We start from the raw sequence: 17,011 nt of genomic DNA, 5'->3' as shown, positions 1-17,011 counted from the left end.
AATATAGAAATATAAAAGAGAGGCAAAAAGGAAACAATGTTGCCCTCCCCTCCATGCACCAGTAGGACCTGGTAGATATTCTGTGGGGTCACTTGGCACTTGAGTAATCTGATTACATGCTAGCGACACCATCAGGTGCAGAATCTCTCATCGTGGGTATATATGGCTGGGTTACTGGTAATCTGGGACCCCATTATTGTCCGTGTCGATTGTTACCCGGCCTTAAGTACTTCCATAGAAAAGGAAGAGAGAGCATTGTTCTGCTCCGAGGTCTCTTTCGGGATATGGAGAATAACAAGTGCATTTATTTCCTTGTCTTTGGCCTGTTTTGTCTCTGCCTTGTTGCGCGCATGGTTGGAAAGACCCAAATGCCGAGAGGCGAGTAGCAAAAGCACAGCAAGCAAATTCCGGTTAAAAGTTTATTGTTCCTTTTACATTTATTGGTGTGAAACCGCTGCCAAGTGAGACTTTCTAGGTATCCTCCCCTTAGTGTGATAGGACCTGGAGGACGTCGAATAACTGACTATAAGATCTTCAGACTAGTCCATAGCACCCAGAGGACAGTTCATAGTGCATCAGATTTTGTAAAACGGACCATTTTAGAAGGATGTGTTGCGTAACTGCATGTTGATAACATTACAGCATGTGTGAGAAACTGCCTTTTGAAATTCTGACACACAGCAGTAAACTAACAGAGCAAACTTAAAAAAGCAATGAGCTCTCCTCTGACAGAACCGAAGAATCCAAGGGAGAGAAGGCACGATCACAGAGCAAAGGGCTAACAAACATTCAAAGGCAAACTTGGAATACACTTACACATAATAACTGAAACCCATCAAAAGGCAAGACAGATCTGCAACTAAGTGTATCAGAATTCTGATGTCAGTAGGAGCTTTTTTCCCTATGAAGTGCCGTCTCAGACGGGATAGAATGCCTCACTACCTTCAAGCCACTTTGCTTTCAATAATGAAGCTTGCAGAGATGATATGAAATCAAATACACAAAGAGAAAAAACATTCAGGCCCCCTCCTTATCGAAGACGTGATATCCTGCAAGTTCCACCTGTTAATAACAATGTCTTTCTGTGCATTGAAGATGCCAAGGGACAGGTGGCCGCTGTTTGCCCAAAATCTACTTTTATGTGTCATTTTTTGGAACCAGCCATTTTTGGGGGGCCTTACCAAACAAACACACACTTCATGTACCAAGTTTCACATTGAAAATGTGCATTTGAATTACAAACTGCAAATTTTAAGCAAGCGAAACAATACGGCAACAAAGCGAGCAAAGTAACCGGCTTAGAATAACGTGGGACGGGGCTGGCTGGCAAATAATACATAATATTATTTAAAGCACAACACCGCTATTCGTTCTAACCCCAGCTCTTTTGTTACGCTGCAATGGATCTCGCTCCACGGGGAGTTGGCTTTTTATGGCAATCTGCGTCTCTTAGAATGTGGCTGATTCATTGTCCCAGAATCCTCAGCTGTGGGAGAGTCAGCATAAATGTGTGAGCCTAGGAGGGGTAGCTTCACAGAGGCAGACAAAGCCAAGCGCGATACTGTATCACCGCAGCCTCACGATAGCATCTCTTCTTACCTCTGAGGCATCAGCACTTACACAGTAAGTATCCTCACCCTGCACCTGCACAACCTCAGCTATAACATATATGTACATATTTCTGCAGACGTATGGACACATACATCACTTTAAGGTGCCGGCGTATTCTGCAATTCCATTCTAGAATTATAGCACATGGAATTTGTGTATGAAAGAAATCTGTAGGCGAGACTCAATACGATAGAGATTTTAAGTAGTTTTTCGGACAATTATGCAAATTTAATTTTATTTCTTTTTCAGACCCAAAGGGGGAAAACATATGTCAGATTTTAGAAGCTATTATACGTTAGGGAAATAGGAGGAGGGGTGGGGGTGAGTTCTGTTGTTTCTTGATCACCCATCTCTACCTCTCGCAATTGGATTTATCTTAAAAAATATATATATTTTCCAAATGTGTAAAGATAACATCACAAAATAGTTACTCTCTATTTAACATTTTGTTCCAAATGCTTGCTTTACCTTAAAATAAAAATACCTACCCACATCCCTTTTTATATATATACATATATATATATATATGTATATATGTATATATATATATATATATATATATATATATATGTATATATATATATATATATATAGTTGGATATATACATATATATATATATATATATATATATAAATATATTTATATATATTTGTATATATATAAAAAAAAATATTTTAAGTAATTATTTTATGTTTTAAATATCTTCTAGAAGAGAAGCTATATAAAGGTATGCTTGGCTCTCCAAGCTAGGATATATTTTAGGCGTCTTTTTCTGATCCAGGCTGTGTAATTCTATTGGAATACGCCGGGAATTATAAATAGGGACCGTAGCCTCTGATGGGAGTGGTGCACTGCAGAGAAGAAGTAGGCATTGCTGTCATGAGGACGGAGCGATTAAAATGCAGTATTGGCTGCGGGTTTGTCTCACTGCAGCAATGAACGTCTGCTCGGAACCCAGCTAGAAATGTATTAATTATTGATGTCTATATGTAATCACCAAATTATCACGCGATCTTGCCAATATGCGATGCATATTTTTGGCATTTTCGTTATTTGTGATTTTTTCCCCCCGCTTGATTTAGAAATTTACTTACAAAAATTCTAGATCACCTCAATTTGTTTTTCAAAATTGTCCTTACCCTTATTATTGTTGTGACATTTTGTTGTGATAGGAGAAGGGTAAGGTATCCTTACTAACCCCTTTCTCCCAGGATAGTCTTAATAACTAGAGGCGCAGCTAAGACAGGGTTTCTTAATAGTCCCCCCCCGCGCTCACCCTCATGCACATGTCTAATGATGCATTCATGCCCTCCCTCCCATGTTCAGTTACTCTTTTCACTTGGCCCTGTCTCAGTTTAATAAGATGTTCTCTGGGAAGGAGTAAGAGACACGTCTTTCTCACAGCCTGGAGAACATTAGAGAAGACATTTGAACAGAACGACTGTCAATATTGTCTAATGCCTTCCCAGTATCGGTGGCAGACATTCCCCTACAATAATCCAAATGCTCAAAAATAATGATCAAGAAGGGAGTTATAAGGGGTGTTCTCAGCTTCATTAGTAAAGTCTAACAGGGAATATTGGAACACTTTAAGTCAGAAGACACCATTGAGGTCTGAGATTCTGTCAGATTCCACTATAAACTTAAAATGGAATTCTTAACCAAGGTACCTTCATACAGTGATGTTTATTGTGGTCCAATTACAGTTTTGTGTTTTGATACCACACCTACAGGATCCCCACAAAATACAGCCTGTGAACATTGTCAAGCATAGGTCCAAGTGCAGACCAGTGAATTACCCAGGTGATGGGGAAAATATCTCCTCTGTGGTGTGGTTGGGCTACAGAAAAGACTCATCTGAGGCTGGATCTCTGGAGAGCCTTGGATCATTTGTTTTCACCCATACCTTTGTTTTTAGGTGATAATGCTGGACACTGCGAGCAGCCAGTACAACTCCTTTATGTTTTGGAAACTTCCAATCCCAGAGTTGGACCTGTCTGAGCTGGAATGCCTGGGCTTTGAAGACCCTAAAAAGAAACAGTCTTCTTTCGACAAGAAATCTGGAGACGAAGAAGACATCCTGTCACAGTACACCGCCTTCAATTACTGGAGGGCCCCTATTGCCAGTATTGACAGCTTGGACTTTGACCTAATTTGAGGGATTTTCCGTAATCACATCTGCCGCCTTAACTCTCCCGGCAAAATTTTATTGTTAATTTATTAATTTATTTATGTTTTGTAAGACACTGAAGGTTTTTTAAAAACAAAAGGTTTAAAGCTGATATTTTATGTTTTAAATGCCGATTTAGCACTTGATTTGCATAATGTTGCAGAACATCCAAAAATCGAACATTTCACTAAAAAAGGTAAAATGTACCCATGATCGCGGTAAGCTAGAGATGTTACACTGGAGAACACATTGTCTGTATTGTTTGGCCTGGAATTAAGAAAAACAAGAAAAAAAAATATGACGTGGCAATTGTTGGTCTGTTTTTTAATGTTTGTACACATAAAGGTTCGACGGCTATTTGTGATGGCACAAAATTCGAGCAAACATGTTGCATTGTGGGTGCATAGGGGAGTTTTCTGTGGTCCATGATTTTAAGTGTAGATCTCCTCACTCCTTCATAATGTATTGCAGATTTTACATATTGATTTCTACATTTATTGGCAATTTCAATAAGGAAAACAGACTAATTAGCTTCATTATTTCCTAAGAAAACATTTATACCAGCAGGATGGTATATTGGTCTTCTTACAGTTGGTTAAGGGTTAACAAGATTAGCCCCAGGGCATGGAAGGGGAAATTTGATTACAAATAAATGGAAATTCCCTATGTGGCTATCTTCAGAACTTCCCAGGGCTTTGTAAAAAATAAAAGGACTATTCCCAGACAGTCTTTTAGTGGGTGAGGAATGGGAAGGAAATGGGTGGGTGGACAACCCATAGCTAAACACTGCCCCCTGCCTGGAGAAAGAAGAAACTGACCCGGAGACCCAGGGAAGCAGGGCTTTACCCAGAATCTCCGCGTCAAACCCGAAGAGTTCCCAGGTGTGGCTATTTTAGAAAGGGGAAATGTCACATCTTATATATATATATAAAAAACTTTATTGACACTGAATGGCATCTGCCACTTGAGTTATGACTTGTGCATGTGGACCAAAAATTATTTAGATACATTTTTCATTTTTGGGCAATGAATTTGGTGTCTTGACCTTTCAGTTCGGACAAAAATGGGAGGGCTTTTTCATTCGGAAACAAAATTCGGTGTTACTCTCACTCATTTTGAATTTCTCCCTACTGTCTCTAAGGACCGCTTCTCTTTCTCCTGCGCGCTGATCCATCTACACTATTCTTTCCCAAGTACTTTTGCAACTCGGCACACTCCAAAGGAACAACCTCTACCTAATTCCTCCAAATAGTTTTAGAAGTACACAGAAGAGGCGAGAACAATGCAGGTGGATTAATGAAATAGCAGTACATCGGAGAAGGAGGCAGAGACGCTGAGACACAGAATCAGTGGTCAGAGAAGGCAGGGAGAGATTGAAATTTGTGCGAATCCGAATGCAGAAGCCTTTTGCCAAGCCATTGACAAATCTTTGAAGGGTTTGCTACAGGGGGTGTGTTCATGGTGTAGTTTTATAAATGAGAACATACATGTTTTTGCAGTTGGTTCATTAAATGAAAGACTAGTGAGAGGAGTGAGGGAGACAAGATAAAAGAAGAGATGAAAAAAGAGACAGTAAAGGATATGAAAGAGATGGAAGAGAAGAGAAAATGGAGTGAGACAAGAGAAAAGAGGAACGAGAGGAGATAAAAGACAGACAAGAGAGGAAAAAGGAAGAGGAAAGGAAAGAAGGGAAGAGAAAAAAGAGCAGAGGGGTGGGGCAAGAAAAGAAGAGACACACATTCACCCACACACTCCCTCACACCCAGACACACATTCACCCACACACTCCCCCACACCCAGACACACATTCACCCACACCCTCCCCCACACCCAGACACACATTCACCCACACCCTCCCCCACACCCAGACACACATTCACCCACACAATCCCTCACACCCAGACACACATTCACCCACACAATCCCTCACACCCAGACACACATTCACCCACACACTCTCTCACACCCAGACACACATTCACCCACACACTCCCTCACACGCAGACACACATTCACCCACACACTCCCTCACATGCAGACACACATTCCCCCACACACTCTCTCACACCCAGACACACATTCACCCACACACTCCCTCACACCCAGACACACATTCACCCACACACTCCCTCACATGCAGACACACATTCCCCCACACACTCTAATGGACAGAATACCAGAGAGCAAGTGGGAGACTTCCAATGATGAGGTCTATCATCATGATAATACCCCTTGGTGAGGCTGAATGTGCCATCTAGTGTCAAATGCAGCAAATTGGGTTGCCATAAGACTTTGGCTCTTAAAATGGCCTATGGCCATAAGGGAAGGTAAAGAGGGGCATCAGGGGAGAGAAAGGGATCTGGGTCACAAAGATGGGCAGGCCAGACTAAACAGGGACAAATGGTATTCATGGTGGATATACAGTATGGCACATTTAACAGAAATTTACAAACATGTATTTTTGTACTTCCATTTAAACAAAAATAACTGCTATGTTTTGTTCAGTCTTTCTTTAAAAAAAAAAAAAACACTTTTTCCAGCATTGTCTTTTTAAGAATCACGTGGCTTCTGTCTACTCAGATTCAGAAGCCTGTTACTAGGGGATCTTGCAGCCTGCTGTCAGACAGGCACTGCGCAAGCGCAGATAGCTCGGCGGTGAGTCTGTGCTGTTCAGGCCAGTGATTATCTCTCCGGCGGGACGCGGCAGCAGTCTGTAGCCATACGGGAACGTTTGGTAAATAAATAATCATTTAAATCCGCCTCCCTGTAGCGTGATGTGAATCTCACGGCAATAGAAACCGGCGCAAAACCCGACAGGGAATGAGTATGAATGCGCTGCTTAGGAAATGTCCCCCTGTCTCTTGCAACTCCATACAAACGGAAGTTTGGAATATTGGATGGTATATAACCTCACTTTGACTGGAATAACTTGGGGTATCTACCCTCACCTTAACTGGTAACTAGCATCACCCTGACTGGAATAATTGGGGGGTATGTAGCCCCACTTTTACCGGAATAATTGGGGTAACTAGCCTTACCCTGACTGGAATAATTGGGGGTATCTAGCCCCACTTTGACTGGAATAATTGTGGGCCCCTAGCCTCACCCTTACTGGAATAATTGGGGTAACTAGCCTCAACCTGACTGGAATAATTGAGGGTATGTAGCCTCACCCTGACTGGAATAATTGGGGGTATCTAGCCTCACCCTGACTGGAATAATTGGAGTAACTAGCCTCACCCTGACTGGAATAATTGGAGGTAGCTAGCCTCACCCTGACTGGAATAATTGGAGGTATCTAGCCTCACCCTGACTGGAATAATTGGGGGTATCTAACACCTGACTGGAATAATGGGGGTAAATAGCCTCACCCTGACTGGAATAATTTGGGGTATCTAGACCCAATTTCACTGGAATAATTGGGGGTAACTAGCCTCATCCTGACTGGAATAATTGGGTTAACTAGTATAACCCTGACTGGAATAATTGGGGGTATCTAGCCTCACCCTGACAGGAATAATTGGGGGTATCTAGCCTCACCCTGACTGGAATAATTGGGACTAACTAGCCTCACCCTCACTGGAATAATTGGGACTAACTAGCCTCACCCTGACTGGAATAATTGGGGTAACTAGCCTCACCCTGACTGGAATAATTTGGCGTATCTAGCCCCAATTTCACTGGAATAATTTGGGGTATCTAGCCTCACCCTGACTGAAATAATTGGGGAAAATAGCCTCACCCTGACTGGAATAATTGGGGTAACTAGTTTAACCCTGACTGGAATAATTGGGGGTAACTAGCCTCACACTGACTGGAATAATTGGGGGTATCTAGCCCCACTTTGACTGGAATAGTTGGGGTAACTAGCCTCACCCTGACTGGAATAATTGGGGTAACTAGCCTCACCCTGACTGGAATAATTGGGGGCAATAAAACCGTTTGAACTGGTGTCCGTTTTATACATTATCCACACTGTGCCATCATCACACCGCTACAAGTCATATATCCCAAAAAAACACTAAATGTGGAGCAATCTCCATGGAAGCCGATGCAAAGTTCCTTCTGCTCCGTGTTTAGCTCCTGAAAAGCATTGTAAGAAGAAATTAGTCATTTATTAAGGTTGTATTAATCACGTGTAGATTTTATGTAATAAACGCAGTTTATTTAGTAACCACTTTTAGCAATAGGGTTATCGTCTGGAACGTTCCTTATTAATCATAATGTTTTCTGCGCAGGCAGATGGAGCTGGACCTCGGGAAGAGACTGCTAGAAGCTGCCTGCAATGGAGAGGATGAAGAAGTTAGGCTATTAATTCACAAGAGGGCTCCTTTTACTACTGACTGGGTACGTAGTGGGAACGCTTAGACCGCGTAGACCAACTTGACATGTGTAAATTACGCATATATTGCATATATGCAGAATCATGTGTGTTAATCTATAGCACAGACCTACAGCTCACAGTATTTTATGGGCCAATTTATACAGGATTTCGTGCCCCATAAAAAGACCTTTGAGGTCCCTTTTTCAGAGGACATTGGACTGGTGATAGACCTTTAGAAAGGTTTATAGAGACTGAATTCCAGCAACCCCTGGTTTGGCATCTCTATAGGTACTTGTAATAAGGATGGGAGTGTTTTTTAAATTGCGATAGACTGTATATGCAGAAGCCATGCATGCGCGCTGCGGGTTCTCCATATCCAGAACCTGTTCTTATCACCAGGAGCTGCTGTTAGGCCCAGAGGAACAGTCACCTCACCAGCATATACATCTATAACCTGTGATTATGATCCTTGATTATGAGACCAACACTGAGGACTTGAAATGTATATTGGGAATTGTTTCCTTCTAACTGCTGGTGTCTTTATCTGTAGCTCGGAACATCTCCGCTTCATATGGCTGCTCAGAATGGTCACTACGCCACAGTGAAAGTGCTTCTGGAAGCAGGTATCAGCCGAGATGCCCGAACCAAGGTAGACAAGACGCCTCTGCATATGGCAGCCACAGTCGGGCATCTGGATATTGTGGACCTGCTTGTTCAGGTAAAATGTTGTTGAGGGGAGATATCTTTACTGTAGGAAGGAAAGAGGAGATAGAGAAGGGCATCTTCTACAGTAATGCCCTTAAAGCTCTTGCGTGGGCTACCAATGAAGCAGTTGAAGGTTTTTAAGAATGAAATGAATTCCCTTTTTTCACCAAGGAAGGGTATATTGGGTACACATTTCAAGTTAAAATTTGATTGACCAGGTATAATTCCAAGATTATTATTTCCTCATTTTGGTGAAAAGTGGCTTGTGCCAAAGGATTTGGGGTTTGTTTGCCTTCTCCTACATTAATGCAATTACGGATATCGTAGAAATGTTTAACTTGGTGGACTTTATTTTTTTTAACCCTAATGTAGCTTGAGAAATCTTATTTTTTTTATCTTTATTTTAAAACAGAATGGTGCAAATGTGAACGCCAGAGATATGCTTAAGATGACGGCTTTGCACTGGGCAGCAGAAAATAATCACACGGACGTGGCAAACCTTTTAATAAAAGGAGGCTCTGACGTCAATGCACTCAGCAAATTTGATAAAAGCGCCTTCGATATCGCCCTGGATAAAAATAACCACGAGCTGATGATTATTATACAGGTATTTAAATTAAATAGATTATAATTAATTTGGCCTTCTTTTGTTAAAGGGGATAGTTTAATGTCTTTGACACCCCTACTATAGAAGAACACATAATAGTAAATTACTCTGGGGAACCCTAACCCTCAGTAAGTAGTTTAATATTCATTCTTCAAAAATAAAATATATGTATATATATATATATAACTCTTAGAAATTATAGCTGTGCTGCAGAATCATCCTTGTTTCTCTATGCTCTGAAATCTCTTGCATCTGATTGGCTGCCTAAGTATGGGAGTATGCTCCGTCACTAATAGACAGCCTAGGCGGTCGGCGGCAGGAAAGTGCTTCAGTTAAAATAAGTAGGAATACTTTACACAAGCGCACTGGGTTCTAGACTGTTCTCTGCATGCAGATTCAGCACAGGTGATGGAAAATTCATTTGACCGAATGTATCTGCTGGTGGATGGGGAAAGGGGCAGATACCTTTGGGGGGACCACATATGGAGGTCTAATAGCACAGTGAACCGTGCATCCCGAATCAGCTGTTCCCAGCTTGTGACACTTCTGGAATCTACCCCAAATACCCGGATGACTCTCTAACTAGTTGGATCTATCAGCCATGCTAATATGTAGCCATAATAATGTTCTGTTTCTGTATGTGTTTGTGTCCGATTCTGTGGTTCCTATAATATGAACTGCAGGAGACATTAAATATATGTTCTGTCTCCTTTTTATCCAAAAAAGAAAAAGCAAAATCAATAGGACTTTTCGGGGGAGCTTTGTAATTATTCAAGGTTTATCCAACAGCTAATTTGGGGGCGGAAATTACATTAAAAAGTAAAATGGCATCTAGATTTACACTGCAAATATATCACAGTTGCCTTTTTTCCTTTTCCTCACTAGGAAGCAATGCAGGGCGATATCCAGGGAGAGTCATTCGACTCAAACGCAGCCTCTGTGTCATCACCCGAATATGTTTTGGCATCTAGCGATCTCACGAGTGTATCTGACTTTGTGACTGCGCCACGTGTGGAAACATCAGCAGGTACAACTTCTGAAATCATCCACTGACTATAATGGGCTGTGAACCGTGCCATGCGAACATGCTGTCATGGGCTCTGCTGAGACACGACAGCCCCTAACTTCATTGTGTATTACCCTATACAGATCGGCGCATGTGTGCGATTAGCAAACGAGTGTGTGAGTTGAGTTGACATGCGCCACAGTGCCCGTGAAAGCTGTGTAATTAAGTACACTGCCTGTTTCAGTAGAAGCAGCAAAGGAGGGGAAAACAGGAGAAAGAAACCTCGTTTTCCAGCTCATGCATTTGAAGGCATGGCACCGTAGATATTTGTCTGGCTTTATACACTGACCTAGACTTTCTCTAGACTTTTCCTCCTGCAGTTCTCTGCAGAAGCACTAGATGGGTCCCTTTATCGTCTTGTGATAAAGGGACCCATCTAGTGCTTTTTGTTGCTGTACAGAGCCGATGAGATAGAGAGAGAATAGAGGGAAATATCCCCCCCCCACACCTTTTCAGTCTTTGTAGCTTTATTCTTTGCAGTGTCTTCAACCAAGCCTGATGGTTAGATGCCATGAAATTGTAGAATAGTTAAGAATATTCATAGATACAGGGCTGAATGAGTATGCAAATATCTAATTAGTCCCTTATACACTTGAGTTAGTTAATGTGTATTTTATCTTTGTTTGGAACCATGATGTTTGTATCCACCTGTTTCTTTCTCTAGGAATCAGCAGTGGTCGTGATACGCATTTCACAAACTCAGATTCAGTCCTTGCCACGTTTGCAGCAATAGCAGAAGCCGCCTCTCCTGTCTCGGCCTCTAACAATGCCCCACGTGAGTAACGCAGATTAACTTTCTCTGTTGGAGCGGAAGCCTTAATTTCTCTGGTTTCATGATGGACGTGTTTACTGAATAACTAGTAAATGAAAGTGTGTGGTTTAACATGGATTCTGGCTTTTCTTGCTTTGATGCCAATCCATTGCCTAGAAGGGCTGTACGATGTCACTTTTGCCCATAGTGAAGAAGTGAAAAGTTCAATTAGGACCGTGTGGTTTTGATAAAAATAAGGTACATGCATTTTAGAAAACCCATCATGTTCTAATTATAGAGCGTTAAGCACAGTGCGATGACATGCAGGGAAATGGAAGTGAGCTAATTATACTCAACCCACATCGCCACTATAGACTTTTTATCACCGCAGCATTATTTTGCATGCAGCCGATATCCGCGTGCCCTCATTCTCTCTATTTCCCTTCCTCCTGGAATGTTAACGAAGTTAAAAGGCAGCTGCCTTTACCCTTTAATTATTTTAGCTTTCAATGATATCTATAGTTTAAGAACAGCATTTCTATAGAATTACGAGATGGACTGGACATTTTCGATTTGCCTTATGATATTTAGGATTAAGTCGTAAGATGCAGCTGGGTGGTCCTCTTTTTTCACATCCTGTATTAACTTAGCCTATGTGCATAACTAATGTATGAGGATGTTACATTGCTTCCAGAGATAATGCACAATGTGTACGAGAATCTCAGGGCTTTATGATGACTGTGATGACGGAGATCAGTATGGAATAAGATGGCGGCGAGTCAGTGTGTGTTGAGCGGTGAGACCGCATAGTGCATGAGCTGATACCAACATGGGGGAACTGGTGGATGTGAAGGTTGCAAATGCCTGCTGATGAACTCTTATGACTGTTTAGCCAGTGCCAAGTAGTAAATGTGAACGATGCATAATGTAGAACAGTGAGATGGCTTCCAACAATGGAGACAAATTGTAATGATGAGCATACAAAGGCCTTGTGTAACATTCAGTATTCTTTCAGATTGTGCCGATCAGGATAGTTTGGCCGCTTCAGCTTTGGCGTCCATCCAGGAACATGTGGAGAATGGAGATGAAAGAGTTATAACAATCATAGCAGATGCCATTCCAATAGACGGCCTCCAAGGAGGTCTTACCACCAGCCACATCAACCATCCACTGCTGATGGCCATTCAGAATGGGCACCAAGGTATGGGGTCATATGGCTCTCCTACTCTGCAAGTCCTCGCTTTTCTGTGTTGTTTGTCCGCAGTTCATTTGAGATGTTTAATGGTGATTTGAGGATTTTCTAATGAACAGAAAAAACCCAAAATGTACCAATAACTTCAATTCATTTGTAAAGATCATTCCTTGTGCTGCGTCCAAAGAAAACCAATATTCTTGCTTTGAAATGGAAAGAAAGTGAACGTATATATAAAAGTAAACTAATTCACAGAAAGATTTACGGAAATCTGACAAATCTGCTCTGTAAAGTTTTTTTTTTAATTTGCTTCAGGTTTCACTCTGTTTTGTTTGCTTCCTCTTGTAGTTATAGCCGTGCCCGAGGATCATGTCATAGAAGAAACTGTGGCTGCCGAACAGATGCCTCCTGCCAAAAAGTATCGTCTTGAGTCCATTAGTGACGAAACAGCAGAGCCTCAGGTAAAGAGCCTGCTCAGGCAGTGTAATACTAAGCAGGGGTGGGGGGCACTGAATAACATGGAGGCAGGGGTCAATAACACAGTAACGTATACTGCTTACACATATTGCTTACCTACGCTATGGTGTCATCCACAAATCTACACTCTGCTTGCTTCGGATTTTATAATAAGTTTTCACACAGTGCCCCGCAACAATTGTATAAATGAGTATCAGTATTCCGCTCTGAGCACATGAGTTTCTTTCATGTATATTGAGAATTTCTTTGGTTTGAGGCACAAGCCAGCTGGCAAACTCATACTTAACAGACTTGTGCACACGGATGAATTTTTATTTTCCTTTCTTGACAAATTTTTGACAACAAACGTTATTTCCTTCCCGTTTGGTTGGATGAAATTCAGAGGGGTTTTTTTTCCATTCGGAAATGGAATTGATTGTCACTCACGCTCTCTCTCACTCTCACGCTCTCAATGTCTCCCGCCTACCTGACAACCGCATCTCCTGCATTTTCGTCTCTTCTTCTCCACTGTTCTGTCTGCATTGTCCTCGCCTCTACCGACTACTTTGGCAACAGGACGGAGCCTTTGTGCTCACGCTGGGGACAGCTTCTTCCCCAATCCTTCAATCAGAGGAATGTTGCAGAAGCACTGGGACGAGGCCGGGATAATGGAGATAGATCAGTGGAGAAGTAGTAGAAGAAGAGCATTGGAGAAGCGGGCCTACAGCAAAGAAGACTGAGACTTGGAAGCGGTTTTCAGAGACGATAGAAAGTTAGTGAGAGTATGAGAGAGAGAAAAAAAAAATTCAACCCAAAATTTAGAGCTTACGCCTTTGTCTTTGTTTTGTTGGATCCCATCTTTGTTTTCAGACTTTCATACAAATGAGCAAATTTAACAAAATTAAAATATGCACCAATCAGAATGCACAAGTCTGTTATTTAATAGGAATCATTTTCTGCCTGGACAGCCTGGGGTTACTCTGCAGCGATTTCAGTTAACATTAGAAGGCTTTTGTGTAAGGTTTATTTCTAAGGTAGTAATGCTATGTAATGGGTCTGTCAAAAGCAGCCTTAATATTTTTGTTGCTTACAGGTGTGCTTAACATGTGGAAATTGCTTTGGTGCGGGTATGCATCCATGTTTTCATGTTTGTCATGGAGTTTAGTTGTAGTGGTGAAGAATATTGTGAAGGTTAGTTGTTGGAAATCTGACCGCGTCGTCCGGGAGACCTGCTTCACATGCAATATTTTTGTAGCTTTGGCCGTTTGTGTCCTCTAATACCAAGCAGTGGCCAAGGACTCTTACCCTACAGTCTGGCTGTATCTCCGTTTATCCCACCCTATAGGACAGCAATGGTGACCAAGCCATAAAGGCACTGCAGCAGAAGCTTCATGAAGCCAACTGCAGAGCCCAAGAGTACCGGCAGCAGCTTATGGACAAGGAACAAGAGGCTGAGGGTTATCGGGTCAGACTTGAGAGCTTAGCAGTGCAACATGTGAATTGGAGCACTTTAATGATGATGGAGGAGGGTGGCGTGGTAATCGTCTCCAGCGAGCAATTGGAGACGACAGAAGTCACCGAGGTTGAAACTGTGGAATATCACTGTGACGTTCCCATGGAGAGTGTTAGCAGTGTGACCAGTTGGTGACATCCTAAAGGGGGCCACTACCCAGTGATCTATTCCCTGGCGGATGATTAGTCTCGGGGTATGATGACTGCGTGTAACAATGCTTTGGATATAGCATATTACAGCAGGCAGCAAACGGTGGGAGCTTTGTATTAGAGTACATGGGCAGCAGCACTTTGGATGTTAAGGGATTAACCCGTTTACTTTGTTGGAATTGTGGTTTTTTGTGTGCAATCACTAAAAACCAAAGATGTGCCTGAAAGGATGAATGGTTGCAAATTCAATAAGTTGCTGATAATGTTGAACTTTACACGAGTGCCTGTCCTGTTGGCCTTCACTTCTAAAGTGTGCAAAGACCGCAGAGATAATCACTAAACAAAGGAGATATAATTGGGAGAGATACCACCCTGATACCACCTTTAATGTGCGCTCTTATTTTTTGATAAGTAATTCCTGTGGTTTGCCGTTTTCAGTATTCCAGTAAGTTTGATGTTAGTGCAGACGTTAGCAAAATTGGAAGACTTCTGGCGTATTTGTACGTTTAAAGTTGTGCAATCTTTTAACTCTTCAATGGGTTGCCGCAGCACCACATGTTAATACTAGACTGCGGTGAATTATACAACAATCTGCAAGGCCTACATTTGTTTCTCAGAAAAACGTTACGCAAAATCCATCACAGAGGAGATAAAAGTAACGTTTCTGGCATTTTCTGTAATTTAAAAGACCCGACTTTGGCTCCATCGAGTGCCAAGTCTTTTGAGCATATCGCATTTCAAGTAAATTTATAAACTTCTTTTTGTTTTAATAATTTTTTTAACATATTTTTGTGATCTGTGATTTATTTTATTGTTTTTTTTATATGGTAGACAGACTTTTGATAACAATATAGGTTGCACAGCGATTCAAATATAACCTGCAAAAAAAAAAAAGCCCTAAATTGCATATCATTCTATGTGATGTGCTAGCTTAGTTGAGATTTAATTTTTCCAAACTCATTGTTTGATGGCACAGCTAGCGTACGCGCTAATTAACCCCCCTCTGATTTTTCATCCTCTTTTGTACATTGAAAAAACGTTATTTTATTTTTTTACAAAGAGGAGTCAAGCCTTTTATTTCCTTCTCACCCAGAAGCCTGTATTATGCTTTATTTTCTTGCTGTTGGTTACTTGTTTGTCTGATGATCTCCAATTATAGATATTTGAAAGGGAGAGGGAAGCAGTGGTAAAGGAACATATATGTATTTTAACATATATGTTCCTTTAACAGTTCCTTACCTTACTGCGCAGAGTGCTTCTGAGTAAAACTGTTAATCCTCCCCTTATGTTTCCGAGGGAAAGGGCACGATTAGGCAGATCTGGGCATTTCTAAGAGTTATGGAGCAGGACCAAGATAGGTAAATGCTTTATTTAAATGAAAGCATGTGGTTTTTGCTGATTTCAGTTGTTTGTTGGCGTCGCGTGCAGCTGTTTGAATGTGATTTTTATATTTTTTAGTATGCCTGTTGTCTGTATGGATTATAATGGAGGGAGTTGGCCAAAGAGTTCACTAAAGTGCTTTCTGCCCTGATAGGTATCTTTGGGCACAGAAAAACTATTCCCGTTTTCCTGAATGCACTCTTGTTGTTACGTTCTGTGACAAATTGTTAAAATGAAAACATTCTGAAGTATTTTTGTAAAACCTGTTTTAATAACTGTTTTTTAATGTGGTTATATTTCATATTTTGCATTTTGCAAGTTGAAATTTTGTATTTCAATAAAGGTGTTTGCTATTTTGCCCTTGGATGTAGTCTTTCGGAATGAAGGTTTTTAATGTTACTGAAACGAATCATTGCAGTGAAACACAGTTAGTGCAGCGTTTAGAAGCTGTGGGCCAGTGAAGGGATGGAGTTTTCGGATAGCGCTCGGCGGGGTAAAGTTCATGGATCACGTCCAGGGTTTGGGTGCAGAACTCCGGTGTGTTGGATTTTTCCAGTAGAGAAATGCCTCCTCTGCGCTTTCTCTTTTTAAAAAAACGTGAATTTTTATTCCTCCTTCACGGTAAAATGTGCTGAGGTGGAAAAAACCATCAGCCGAAAACCAGCAACTTGCTTTATTATTAATGCATTTAATGCGAGTAACTTCATTGTGTCACATCTGCCCACCACCTCATATTCTTTTAATGTTTATTGATTTCTGTGCTTTTTTTTTCCTCTTGTTTGTAAATCCTTTATTGTAATAAATAATTTGCACATTTTATATCAGAATCAATATTTCAAAGCTTACAATGTGTGCAGATTGCTGTTGTTGCCTCGTTGCGCAAGACAGTGGTCACGTTGGTGGTTATTTTACTTCAGATAGGCAAAAGTTAAGGAACCGGAGTAACCAAGAGCGTCACCCTGATTATTAAGTGAGATATAGAGTGATTGTTTTCGGTCTACAGTCGGATGTCCAGGGAGGTTTTGTTGAGACTTGATGTCAACATGAAAGTTAGCTAAGAAATTAAAATGAAGCCTGGAAATGAAC

General features: G+C 41.3%; 2 protein-coding genes across 2 annotated transcripts; both read left to right on the top strand.

Moving 5' to 3' along the window:
* Positions 1 to 1,472: 1,472 nt before the first annotated feature.
* On the top strand, positions 1,473 to 3,984 carry MLLT11 (MLLT11 transcription factor 7 cofactor). Its single transcript, XM_053474765.1, has 2 exons — positions 1,473 to 1,623; positions 3,531 to 3,984. Exon 2 carries the CDS (start codon positions 3,537 to 3,539, stop codon positions 3,768 to 3,770), a length of 234 nt encoding a protein of 77 aa, XP_053330740.1. The 5' UTR covers positions 1,473 to 1,623; positions 3,531 to 3,536; the 3' UTR covers positions 3,771 to 3,984.
* Positions 3,985 to 8,024: 4,040 nt separating this feature from the next.
* Positions 8,025 to 15,055, top strand: GABPB2 (GA binding protein transcription factor subunit beta 2). Its single transcript, XM_053474439.1, has 9 exons — positions 8,025 to 8,129; positions 8,657 to 8,824; positions 9,224 to 9,418; positions 10,304 to 10,422; positions 11,156 to 11,259; positions 12,251 to 12,436; positions 12,776 to 12,888; positions 14,229 to 14,507; positions 14,984 to 15,055. The coding sequence occupies exons 1-9, from the start codon at positions 8,025 to 8,027 to the stop codon at positions 15,053 to 15,055; spliced, it is 1,341 nt and encodes a 446-aa protein (XP_053330414.1).
* Positions 15,056 to 17,011: the final 1,956 nt, after the last annotated feature.

The sequence above is a fragment of the Spea bombifrons genome, chromosome 9, assembly GCF_027358695.1.
Source record: "Spea bombifrons isolate aSpeBom1 chromosome 9, aSpeBom1.2.pri, whole genome shotgun sequence".
Lineage (NCBI taxonomy): Eukaryota > Metazoa > Chordata > Amphibia > Anura > Pelobatidae > Spea > Spea bombifrons.
The sequence above is the reverse complement of the archived record's forward strand: the minus strand, read 5'-3'. Positions and strand labels throughout refer to the sequence as shown.

What these genes read in the sequence shown, in the direction of transcription:
- MLLT11 (XM_053474765.1), top strand. Translation starts at nt 3,537, where the DNA reads ATGCTGGACACTGCGAGCAGCCAGTACAACTCCTTTATGTTTTGGAAA.
- GABPB2 (XM_053474439.1), top strand. Translation starts at nt 8,025, where the DNA reads ATGGAGCTGGACCTCGGGAAGAGACTGCTAGAAGCTGCCTGCAATGGA. An exon ending in GTATCTGACTTTGTGACTGC is followed by an intron (nt 10,423 to 11,155) that starts GCCACGTGTGGA and finishes TCTAGGAATCAG; the next exon opens with CAGTGGTCGTGATACGCATT. An exon ending in CATTCAGAATGGGCACCAAG is followed by an intron (nt 12,437 to 12,775) that starts GTATGGGGTCAT and finishes TTCCTCTTGTAG; the next exon opens with TTATAGCCGTGCCCGAGGAT.